A 13,369-nucleotide genomic window follows, 5' to 3' on the forward strand; every position below is an offset into this window, starting at 1 on the left:
TAGGAGACCGTTATCAAAACCCCTTGTCCTAAGCAAATCATTTTCGAGAATAACTATTAATTGCAAACAACTTATTTTGGTGAACACTATTAAAATGACATCTGGGGTGACAATTATTGATGCTATACACACTGTGCATTTGTGAAGAACTCCAAAGGTTGAGAGGAGCACTTTATGGAATCTTTCTACATGTTTGACTCAGATTTACGGTTGGTGGGACATTTCTAACTTTGCTATGATAACAAAACTAACTAGCTGGTTGATTTCTGCTCATTAAGTTGCCTGGCCATCAACAACTTTACAACACTTCCTTACAAACTGAAGGTAAGAACACTATACTCCAACAGAAACATGGGCAAAAAAACAATTTCCTGAAAAAAATAAATAAATGGCAAAAAAAAAAAAAAGTGTTTACATTCAGCAATATAAAAGCATTGAAAACATTAAAATGAACTTCTATTTTCACCTATCAAATTGACAATTTGTTTGAAGGCACTACCCAATGTTAGCCAAAACACCAGTAATGCAGACAACTTTCAAGCAAGCGAGAGCTGTGCTCATGGGTATGTAAACTAAACCAGCACAACCTTCCTGAAAGGTAATCTGACAATACGCACCAACTAGTTAAAATATAAATACCAAGTATTAGTAAGTATAAAGTGAAACTAAAATTCAGACCTGTTAGCCCAGCAATTCCATTTCCAATTCATCTATTCTAAAGAAATATTCAGAGGCACATAAATATATATTTACAAAAACCTTACAGCATTATTTGCTAGTGGAAAAAGTTAAAAAAAGAACTACATGCACGTCCAACCAAAGAAAAAAGATAAAATGGTACGTACACAAGGCAATAGCATGCTATTAAAAATACTTTAGAAGTTTTAATAAAAAGGGAAAAGGATCAGTGAAAAAAGATGAAACTAAACTCCACATAATAGGATCAGTTATGTTAAAGTTACTAATTTCACAAAAAATATATTTTCCCATGCATAGAATACTGATCAAACAAATGAGTTATCCTCAAGTAGAAAACAAAACTCAATGCTGTTTCTTCAAGACAAGAGAAAAGCAGATTCACATAGACATTGCTAAGCTGATGTTCACATCAGAAAATGTTTCACGGCCAGCTATACTTAAAATTGTTAGGAAGCTCAGATTTCCAAGGGCTAAAAATAAAAAAAATACAGATGTTTATTGTGAAAAGAGAAGAGCGACACAATGACAAAGTATTTGCAACAGAGTGAACGGACCTAAATCAGACAGTAAGAAAGACGCTGGCACAGAGACTGACAGCTAGGACTGCTCCACTCACTCACATTACGAAGGCTGCTGGGGCAGGAGCACCACAGGGAAACCGAGAACTCACAGGTGCAAGCCAGGAAACCAGGCAGTGGCCCTCGACTACACAAGAAAGACTCATGACAGAATGGGAAAGAGAGACAGACACAGGGCCAGGAGGCAGGGTGAGCTTCTCTCAGGGACCAACGATTCCTGCCTTCCTGCCTCCCTTCAACAGGCAGCCCGCATTCACCAGAAAGCAGAGGCTGAAGGCAGTATGCTCTGTCCACACCACTACAGTATCTGAACAAAACATTCCCTCTCACTTCCTTCTCAGCCATTTCAGGGGTTCCCTGCTGTTAACTTTCTATAAGTCCAGGAGCACAAGATACCACGACCCAGCTGAAAAGACCTGCTGGGAGCACCAAAAGCACGGACGCCCAGTGAAACTGCTCATTCCACGTGTCAAACGCGCCAGTGCCCACCATGCCCCGCCTGCTGGGCGTCATCATTCTGGAGCTCTGGGAGCTGCTCCAGGATCAGCCTCGACCTGGCACACAAGTAGAGGTCACATATGCCTTTCTTCAAACGACCGTTCCTTTTCTAATAATTACTCCACCAATCAAAGGATCAAGCGTACAACAGCTTAGTTCTTCTTTAGAGACATATTTGTTGAAATACTTTCTCAAAGGTTTTGACCAAATCAATTTCAATATAAAGATTTCAAAAGTATTCATAATTGAAGTCATTCAATATTTATAACATTAAAATAAACCTGTCTGGCCTGAGAATTTTTCTATAGCTTTTAACTGTAAAATAATATTATAAAATATTTCCATGTCTTAGTTTATTAACCAAAACAAAACATTAAAGCAATTCCCAAACAGACTTTCATTAAAACATTAAGTGAATTTTAAATGAGCCAGATTAAACAGCTGTCATTCCTTAAAACTTAATTTTTCTAAAAAATTACAGTACATATATGAACACTAGAGTGAAAAACAAATGTGATTCTAAAAGAAATTTCACGGTCTAAAAAAATCTAACTTGACTCAATTTTTTTTCTGATTTGCACAGAAGTCAAGATAAGCAGTATTTTAAATGAGACTTTTCACAAAAGCCAAATCCAAAAGCACATCATGAATCACTTTTCAGTTCGAAGACTTGAAGCACATTTCATTCCCTGTGAAGCTGCTGCGAGCACCCGCCAGGCGGGGACGCAGCTCACCCGGCCCGCCTTTGGACGGGTTTACCTGGCATGTTTCTCAGGAGCTTCGCGTTGCACATATGGCCCTTTCGGATGTCAGTAAGGATGTATTCCATCCGCTTAGCCCTCCAAAGGAAGTTAAACACTCTTAGGTAGTGGCTCATGCACTCTCGAGTGAACACCTGAAAAGAACAGCAGAAGACAGTGACAGCACTCTGTGACATGAGCAGCCTCCCAGTGTACGTCTCAATCTTTTTTCCAAACAAAAAGGCCAGAAAATACACAATCAATTCCAATAAATTCTAAGCAGTATGTAAGCAACAAATATAATCTGGTACATCTTAGGAAAGTACACTGTGTCACAACAACTAGGCTGACTATTTACGTCCAAGCAGCAGGGCCAGTAAACTCACAATAAGAGCAGTAGATATTGTTACACTCATTTTACAGACAGGGAAACGGGCCTGTGGGCACACAGCCAGTAAACAGGCATCGGGACTCTGAACCCCAGACTAGACCTAGTCTAAAACGTAGGCTCTTAACCTCAACTCCAATGTGCAGCAATGTTTTCTACCCCAACCCCCTGGGGAGAAGTGAATCTCATGGAAGGCGGGCCTAGAAGCTCCAGTCTAAAAAGAGGTCCCCAGGTTATTTTAACAGTGCTTGTTGCTCCTGAAGACCAACTCATGCAAACGGACAGCTTCACAAGCAGGGAGGACGAGCCGCGTGGGCAGCGACTGCCTTCCATGCCTCCCTCCCTCCCACGGTGGCCAGGTTTAACACAAAAAAATACAGGACGCCCAGTTAAATGTGAATGTCAGATAAACCACGAATTATTTTCTAAAATTATAAGTACAAAGGTAACAGGGTTTTCTGCAGACTGTAGCCAAACACATTTGTGACACAACATTGGCACATTTTCATCCTTTTCTAGATGCCCCTCGAGCAGAGAGCCATCTGCGTGTCTCCAGTGTTCACCTCACAGTGCAGAGAACTGGAAGCAGCCGATGGGAACAGAGCCTGCGCCCCCTCAGCAGGGCTGGACGGGGTACCCAGAAGACCTGCTCTGCTCTTGCAGAGCTGGCTCTCACCCCTGCGCCCTGCCTGTCCACATTCTTAGGCCTTCGCTCACATTACTCTCACAGTGCCCCACGCCCTATTCACCCTTCTCTCCTGCCCAAATCAACTGTCACTTTCCATACTTTCCCTGTCTCAGCAGTCTCCCTCTTCTTCAGACACTTAGGACGTTCACGCTTGATGCTTACAATCTTAGCACTCAACTGGAGGCTGCTTTACCTTGCTTCTTATTTCGTACACTCTTGGCACTGCTCACCTGTTACAAGGACTATCTGTTTGTTCTTCTGTGTGCCTTTTTGTGCCAGTATTTGGTAGGTGCTCAATAGTAACTGGCGATTACATGTCTAAACAAAAGTGGTTAGGAGTGGCTTTGAAGGGACTCCGAAATCAACTATGAATGTTTCAGAGATTATCCATTTTGCTGTGCTGCCCACATTATTAACATTCTTGCTATTATAGAAATAAAGGATACCAGATTAAATAATTTTACAAATAAATTCAAGGATTTTTTGCTAAACATATGATATCTTATTGGGGTTCTTGAGTACCAAGCTGCCAGAGAACATTTAACACGACCTGATCTACAAAAATAGAGTTTAATCACAATTCTTTAGAAACATAAACTGTTTAAGAGAAAGACATGCATACTTCACTGTATTTATATAGGGAAAGCATCCTCCACATTTTAGTTTTGCTATGTATATGGTCTTTCAGTTCATCACTCACTGGAGAATAAAGTTCAGAGAAATACTAAACAAACAAGCTTCTGATACCTCATCTAACACTGAGATCAGTGATAGATACAAATGGATTTTATCCTGCCCATTGTCAAAATGAGAAGATTAATGATAATCTTTCCATATCTTTCTTCAAAGAATTAGTAAGAAGTTAAAGTGATACTATATTATATAAGGTACAATTATTTAACTATGTACCCATTATAATTAAATTCTGTATAAAAATGACAATCTCAATGAGAATACAAAGGGAACAGAGATAAAAGGGTAAATTAAACAGGGAAAAAGCAGAAAAATCCATAAAATTTGACTCAAAGTTATTTTTAAAGTCCTCTTTTTATCTTTCTAGTAACTTCTGTATACAGCATGAAATTTCATCTCTGATAACTAAAAGTTATTTCAATTTCTAAAATTAGTCCGAATACCTGTAGCTGTACAATATGGCTACAGATAGAGCCATTTAGCTGAAAATATACCAACCCAGGATATAAGCTAAGGCTGGAACGACCAAGACCAGGTGTACAGGAGATCTCTTCTCATACGATTTCCCTGGCAGATCCTGCTTGTCAATTATGAGACCCTTTTCTCCTTCCCAATTCAGCCTCTCAGACTGTACCATCAACCCACTGGAGTGGGCATACAAACTGACAGCTATTAGCCATTGACAGGGATCTAGCCTAAATTTCTTTTTTAAAATAAATCTACGATACAAACTTTTGACTCTTTCTACTAGAGCTTTAAAACAAATCAAACAATTTTAAAAATGTAGCATTGCACAATCACTTGTTTATGCACAAGGATGAGTGCTGACTCAGACACGCCCAGGAAGGTCTGCAATGTCACAAGAAGGAATCGTGCGCAGAGACCGTGCTCACGCTCAAGGCACTCACATTCTGTGAGATGAGCAACAAAGTGCCTTTACTGTGGTGTCCTTCACAGCGTGAAAGAAGTAATACGTAACTACCAACATAACAAGGTAGAAAATATGGAAGTTCCTAATTTAAATAACTTGTTAAAATATCTTGTTTTGTACATTATAATCATTTAAAACTGTTTAGGATATAAGTCAAGATGAAAAGCTAAGTTGCATATGACAATTAGAGAATAGTTATGCCTTTAAAATGTGGTAGTTTTGATCGGGTAAAGTTTAAACATTGGGAATTTATGGGTAAAAAAACCTGCACCAGTAGCTACCATTTCACAGCAGACATGACAGAGCCATCTGTCCAGAGCAAAGCTGTTAACCCAGAAGTGAAGAGAGCAGAGGACTGCCGTGGCGCAGGCTCCCTAGCGGGGATGTGCCTCACACCTCGAGAGGCAGCAGGAGCCGTGGAGTCAGTCCTACTAGAACCGCTAAGGAAGAATTTTAGAGCCAAATTACATTACTTCAGAACAAAATATTTCTCCCAATAATTAAAAGAAATGCATGCCCTTGAATACTTCAGATATAAAAATGACTGAAGTAAGTTCAAAGAGGCATCTTGGTCAAGGAGAACTCAGGTCTAAATAAAGAAAAAATGAGCACGTGAGAAGGGCACTTGAACTGCAGACACATAAAGACAACTTGTATGATCTGGCAACTGTTAACTGAAATAGCATGTTTGTTTCAAACATGGTAAAACCACTATGAACAAAGTACAGCTATTTTCTCACCATCTTAAATGAATACTAAATATCAAATTTTATCCAAGTAGTAAAAATACGATTCCCCTAAAATACACTTTATAGTTCCTTTCAAATTATCCTAAATTAGATGCTAGCATCTAAGAATAATGAAACAAAATGAATAATCCATTTACTAAGTACATGCTGAAACTTATGATAGAACAAATGATATTTTTAAGATTCTTAGAATAATCGAGCATTTCAGCACTTATTCATGATTATTTAAAACACACATACAATTTTGGCCTGAGAATTCATTCAGTGAGTGTACCCCAGATGCCAAGTGATCATGCTAATTAGAAGTTCTTAGAGAAGAATGTTGCCATCGAAACAGCCATGACTAACACAGAACATCCAGAAGGATCTTACAGTTGCGATCGGTCCGTCAACGTGGTAATCCAGGCTGAAGACATCCCACCCTGTGTCACCTGGAGACACCTAAGAGCGAAACAAACAACTGTAGGACTTCCCACCAGTGTTAAGCTTATTGCTGAAGAATCAGTCTAATCTTCCAAGAAAAGGCAGTAAAATGAAGACCAATTTTTAAAAACCATGCAACAGTTTTGAGTGTTAGCTACATGAGAGCGGAGAACTGCATCTTTGTGCCAGTCTCCACAGCCTCAGCATTTGGAGAATGACAGGCACGTGGTAGGTGCTCTACAAATATTTTGGAATAAATGGCATATTTTTGAATGAAAATTGTAAAAATCCATTTAAAATTCATCACTTTTTTTTTTTTTAAAGATTTTATTTTTTTTCCTTTTTCTCCCCAAAGCCCCCCTGGTACATAGCTGTATTATGTTCTTCATTGTGGGTCCTTCTAGTTGTGGTATGTGGGACGCTGCCTCAACGTGGTTTGATGAGCAGTGCCATGTCCACGCCTAGGATTCGAACCAACGAAACACTGGGCCATCTGCAGCGGAGCGCACGAATGTAACCTCTCGGCCCCGGGGCCAGCCCCAATTCATCACCATTTTTAATGACAAAATTCCACTGCCTTTTATGTTCCAAATCCTTAAAAGTCAGCATTTAGAAAAACCCAACAGTTTCTGCTAATGGCCCTTCACCATAACTAAGCAAACAGTGTATGACGTTTCTGATACTCATGCCTCTAAGAAAAGCCATCTTCCCTCAAACTGAAACTAAACACATCTACTTTAATAAGTATTATTATTACATACCATCTCTGTGATATCAACGTTACACTAACAGAAACTATGGTTTGCTAAGCACCCACAACGTGCTAGCAAGCGCTGTGGCCAGTGTTGCAGACCTCCGCCCACTCGCCCTGTGAGGGCCCCTCTGTAGGTGAGAACTGAGATCCAGTGAGGCTCAGAGGTACAGTGACCTGTCTAGGATCACACCACAGCAGGCAACAGAGCAGAGATTCCAGCTGCCCAGCCGTCCAGTAACGACTCTGACCCAGGAGACTCAACCAGTGCCTTATACAACACGGAAACACTTGAGAGAATGCACAGGGCCCAGGGAAGCCCACGGCCGTGTGCCGAGCCTAGAGGCGCAGTACCTCCAGCAGCCTCACGTCCAGTCGCTTGAGGATCTCAGGGCTGTCAAACTGGGCGTTGGTGGCTCTGACAGCAGTCTCAAGAATTCCAGTCAAGTTGTGTTGATACAAAGTGGTGGCTGGACGGACAAGCTCTGGTCTTAACAGAATTTTTAAAAATAAAAGAAAATGTTATTTGAAGTCTTAACGAGTTTTGTAAAAGCAAGATTATAAAAAGAGTTCAAATTTTAAAAACTAAAAACACAAATGGAACACATACAACATGGTAACAAAAGTTTCACAGAATTAACTATAAATAGGATTTCACTAAGTGTTCTGGGAAGCAAAACATTTCTTTAAAAATCTCAAAAAAATTAATTTTGATTCAGCTTAAATTAGAAATACTTAAATGTGCCATACATGGTAACGAATAAAGTTTTCAAACTTAAAACCAGCCTCTAGTAGCATGAACTATTGCAACTTCCTACACAGACCCAATGGGAGGAGAGGTCTTCATTCAACCAAAACAGCGGGATACGTGGGCGTCACAGCTCTGAAGGTGAAAACCTACGGCAGCATCAGCAAACGCTTCCTGAGGTTTATTAACATCGGGGTTTCTAATATGAAGCGAACCTTTCTGTGACGGAGAGCTGGCCAAGTTAAGAGCACAGCCCATCACTAAGTGTAGGGCTCTACAGCAGGAAAGCAGCAGGCAGGCACAGGTAAACGAGGCCCTGCAGCACCAGCTTCCTCGAACAAATCTGAGGCAACGACCTAGAGACTGACGACGTTCCCCTTTTAAAAGTTAAATCAAGTCTTTGAGAAGAAATAAATTTTTCATTTAATAGCAAGAGTAAGATGCTGTAAATATTAAAACCTAGCATAAGGCAAATGCGTTGTCAGATAAATGATCTGATCTTAATGTCACCATGGACCTGAAATTTCGCTTTAACTTTAAACTGTAAGAAGTGCCCGCTAACCTCCCCCGCTTCACCCTGCACACCTGCACCTGCGGGTCTGTGCGTCCCACATCCTCACATGCACTCCCATTTCAGCCCTGCGACACTTACAGGACGTTTTCCCTTTAAACACTCGTCATCACTCACACTTCCCCATTGACCTCACAACCAGTATTCACTACGGACCCTTTTCTTTACTTAGGCGGCAGAAATGCTACTTCAGTAAGCACAGCATGCTCTGTGACCAAAGCACCTACGTTTATCAGATAATCAACCCTTTCATGAGATAACTGATGGAACACTGCTACCCACGAGCACGTAGAAGGTCAGTTATTGCTATGTGTGTCTCAAAACTAAATTATTTTTCATATTGCAGACTGACTTCTGGTTAGAAGTGGGACTACAGGAGCATGGCCTGAAACAGGGATTCTCAAAGCATAGTCCTCAGACCAGTGCATCAGCTTCAGCTGGGACCCTGTTGAAAGGCACACTCTTGGACTCTACCCCAGACCTGTGAACCAGACTCTGGTCGGCCCAGCGATCCAGTTCAACGAGTTCTCTAGGGGATTCTGATGCACACTGAAGTCTGAGGACCAAAGACGCGAAACAGTCACTTGATTGGCACAGGCAGGACTGAAAGGGAATGCCATTTTAAGTGTCCTGAAGTGAATGTCAAAAAATCATCATTTTCATTCTTGTAAGTCTGAGTGGAAACACTCGTCCCGTGCTGTGGCCCCCACTCGGCACACACTCGCTCGCCAGTGCTGCCTGGGAGCCCCAGATCTCACCCCGAGGGTCTCATGGTCTAGTCTAGAGCCAGGAGAAAGACAGGCTCTGCACAGAGCTGTCTGCGTCTCTATGGAGGGAGGGGAAGGACACACATTTAGTTCTGGAAGGGAAGATGCCATGAGAAATGTCAGGGAACAAAAGGAAGAGTAGTAGTATTTGTTTTCTGGGGTTTTCTTTTCTTTTTTACAAGAAACAATGTAAACTAAAAATATGGAACAAAAAGTTCGTTTTAAAATACACAGTATTCGTAAGGTACACAAGCTTCTCCTTGATAAAGCAGCACAAGCAAAAATAAAGGGACTTTAACATGACAGTGTGATGATTTTATCTTCTCAGATTTTATCTTATCAATATGTTCTATAAGAATTCAATAAGTTTTCCTCTAATGCCATGTATTCTTTTAAACAAAAATTGTAAGACTTTATCATGTTGAACTCTACTATATATTTATAAAAATCAAAACAGTTTTCTTACTTGAGCAAATCCATTAAGTGCCTTATGAAGTCTCCTTGACCGAGAAGCAAGTAGCGCCTCATGGCCTGCATGTGGTCCAGCAAGCTATACTTTTTATTGAGAACGTCCAATAGATATTTGCTGGTCTCAAAATAAGCTGCATCAATTTTCCCCTGAAAGGCATTTTCCAAATCTGTGAATAAATCTGCAGCTGTAAAGAACAAAAGGGAAAAGTACACATACATACATAATTTGTATTTTAACAAAGGAAAAACTAAAGGCACACACGTACAAAAGTCATTGCCAATGCCTGAAAACGGCCCTGGTGAGAGACCAAACAGGCCATACGCATGGTCAGGAAGGCAAACTGGAGTCCTGAGCCCATGAAATGAGAAACGCTGATGTCCGGCTAGATTTACAGCAGACGCCTGTGCTGTGACCTAGGGGAGGAACCCCCAACAGCATGTTCAACACTGCACATTTAAGGGTCAAATCACCTTCTACAACATAACTAACTCAAAATCCCACTAAAACACTGTGGTGAACAGTGAAGAGCATAGGGCAGGCCAGTGTTGAGTCGCCTGCATATGCCTACGATACATTTGCAAAACTAGTCTCAAGAATAAACCAAAATGGCACGCGTAATAAGCCTCATGAACTACGAAACTCGGTCTAAGGGTTAGTACTATTATCAAGTGACCACGTGAGAGTGTCAGAGACAAGTCTAGGGAAAGATGTGGAAGTTTCCAGGGACAAGTAATAGAGCAGGCTACACCAATGAAGCAGCATAAACATAAACATAAAAAAAATAAGCGTTTCCAGAGTTTTACATTGAAAAGAAATAGCATGTGGAGATTACAGACATAATAGAGCTTTTTAATGCTAATTTATATCTGTACAGCACAAAACTACTCGTAAAATATATCTAAATACTTGTTTTTATTTGAAAACCAGAATAACATGAGCTAGAAAAGAACCCCACTGTGGAGAAACAATCCAGGATTGAGAAGAGGCAGGGTGCTTGTCCAGGTGACACAGAACCAAGAGGCAGGCTCTTCAGGGTGCAGTCTAAGTGTCCCCACTACATCAGTTACCAATCAGAAGACACTAGGGCTGCCTTCTGTGTGCTCTGCGGAGCAGTCCTGCCGCAACCCCAACCACAGGCGAACAGGGGACACAGTACGTGAACAGGGGACACGGCGTGTGCAATTGAGGAGCGCGCACTGCGCTCTGCAGAGGTGAGGCCTGAAGACGCGGTCCACCCAGGACACCACTCGGGGAGTGGCCCCGTGGCCATATTTTAAGGGGGGCAGGGATGTATATTTCTGTTAATCTAGGTAGTTTTAAAAATGTAAATATTTCCCCCCAGAAATATTTTTACTGTACCATCATTTGAGTCATTAAGGATTTTCATTCCAAAGAAAAGGTTTAATTTCACTGATTTCAGCCTAAAGTGGCCTATCAGAAGACACGCGATCCAGAGCTCCCTCGTGCACTCTTTGCTCCTTACCAGCTTAGGTATACCCTATCCTCCCGTTTGTAAAAATTTACTCTTTATTCTTTAGTCACACTTTTAAATCGTCAAAATTTTTCTACACATAAGAAATATAAATTTGACTTCTTCCATTGCTTTCTGTATATTAACAGTCCTTCAGGGTTTGTATCTTTTATCTTCTCAACCATAAGCTTAATAGCAAAAAAGCCCCTTGTCCTGCAGACTACGGAGTGGGGCGGACGGCAGGCACGGCAGTGGGCACTGTGGCGGCAGTAACTGAACAGCAGAGCAATCTCTGGAGCCCCCTGCCCGCCAGGCATCCACGTGGTGCTGTCAGCCCACGCCTGTGGTCTCCACAGCAGGCGTGCACATGCACCACTGGGCCTCTCGAGTGGGTCCTCTTTTCTACGCACTAAGAAAACGTCCAACGCTATCAAGGCAACACTTCCCCTGGCTCTTCCTCCTTTAGTACCTCTTAAACATAGGTATTTCCCCAAATCTGTACTTGGATCACATCTCTCTCTATTCTGGGAACTAACCTTGGGTCTATGGATCCCTAAAACATCTATGAAAAACTGTGTTAACCGCAGTTGGGGCAAGGAGCAGGAGGGGTGCGAGGGAGCAGCGTCTGACCCTGACAGCTGGAGCTGCCGCTCTGCCGTGGAGCCCCGTCCCTAATCAGCACAGCACTTCCCAAATCGCTATGGTCAGCCTGACCTTGATCTGGATTTCCAGGACATTCTGGAAATCTCCTCTAGTGGGTCCTCTCAGATACTGAAAATCAAACTGGGCCAACAGGTACATGGAAAGATGCTCAACATCATGAATCATCAGGGAAATGCCAATCAGACCACAAACAGATGTCACCTCATACCTGTTATCAAAAAGACAAGAGATGACAAGTGTTGGAGAGGATGTGGAGGGAAATGAACCCCGTGCACTGCTGGTGGGAGTGCAGACTGGTGCAGCCACTACGGAGGTTCCCCAGATAATTAAAAACAGAAATACCATATGACCCCGCAATCCTCCCTCTGGGTATTTATCCAAAGGAATTGAAGTCAGGATCTCAAAGAGATACCTGCACTCCCACGCTCACAGCAGCATTATTCACAATAGCCAAGAGATATGTAAACAACCTAAATGACCATCGACAGATGAATGATTAAGGACGATGTGGTATATGAATACAGTGGAATATTATTTAGCCTTAAAAAAGAAGGTAATTCTGTAATTTGTGACAACATGGATGGACCTGGAGGACATTATGCTAAGTGAAATGAGCCAGACACAAGAAAGACAGATACTGTGTCTAGACGCCACTTACACATGGAATCTAAAATAGTGAAACTCATAAAATGGAGAGCAGAATGGTGGTTGCAGGGGCCACAGTGGGGAGGAAAGGGGGAGGTGAAGGTCAAAGGGCATGAAGTTTCAGTTCTGCAAGATGATTAAGTTCCAGAGCTCTACTGCGTAGCACAGCACCTATAGCCAACAGTACTGCTCTGTGTACTTACAGCACTCTATGCAGCTCGCTCCACTCATTACCACCTTTCCTTACTGACTGACCGATTGCTTATTATTTCATTTTAATGTATATCCTGTCGCCACACCTACATTTTAAGCTCATGAAAGGCAGTCGTGGTGAATTACTCCCTTATAGCTACCACACTGCTCTATGCAAAGTAAACTTGAATGAACCAAGACGACAACATAAATAGTAAATATAACTAAGATTGGAAAGCTATACATGTAAGTCAGGCATACACAAAATACCAAGAAATTACTGAAGTTGGGACAGGCGGCAAAGGAAAAGATGGAAGAGAGGACAGCAGTGAATGAGGAAAAACGACAGAACATTTAATGCAGACAACAACTAATGCAGCATTTTGAATACAATAAATCCATGTAAATCTCTGCTGACTTCTGACTTAGCCTTTGAGTTCCAAAGTATGGCTACCATTAGCTACGTTTTTTTCCTTTATTTTCTTATTCTGGCATACTGTCACTCTATCATAAAATAAAGTAATACAAATTACTAAGAATAGTAAATAGCTACACCTATTCCAACACTTATTGTTTAGCTCTGTATAAAAAAGTGAATTCAAAATTTACATAGTAACAGATTATTTTATATATATTACACTGTGTATTAAGATACTTTGGATGATAATTAAGAAAATCTGTCAGTCCTGTTGAACAAAAAAA

At 41.3% G+C, this 13,369-nt stretch overlaps 1 protein-coding gene across 1 annotated transcript in view; it reads right to left on the reverse strand.

Moving 5' to 3' along the window:
* TUBGCP3 (tubulin gamma complex component 3) overlaps positions 1–13,369 on the reverse strand; it is an 84,125-nt gene that overhangs the window by 22,555 nt on the left and 48,201 nt on the right. Inside the window, exons 14-17 of the mRNA XM_070579309.1 lie at positions 9,691–9,880; positions 7,493–7,628; positions 6,337–6,405; positions 2,535–2,670 (exon numbers count right to left, since the gene is read on the reverse strand). Coding sequence (XP_070435410.1) covers positions 2,535–2,670; positions 6,337–6,405; positions 7,493–7,628; positions 9,691–9,880 — 531 coding nt within the window. The remainder of the gene's footprint in view (positions 1–2,534; positions 2,671–6,336; positions 6,406–7,492; positions 7,629–9,690; positions 9,881–13,369) is intronic.

Source organism: Equus przewalskii, chromosome 16, assembly GCF_037783145.1.
Source record: "Equus przewalskii isolate Varuska chromosome 16, EquPr2, whole genome shotgun sequence".
Taxonomy (NCBI): Eukaryota; Metazoa; Chordata; class Mammalia; order Perissodactyla; family Equidae; genus Equus; species Equus przewalskii.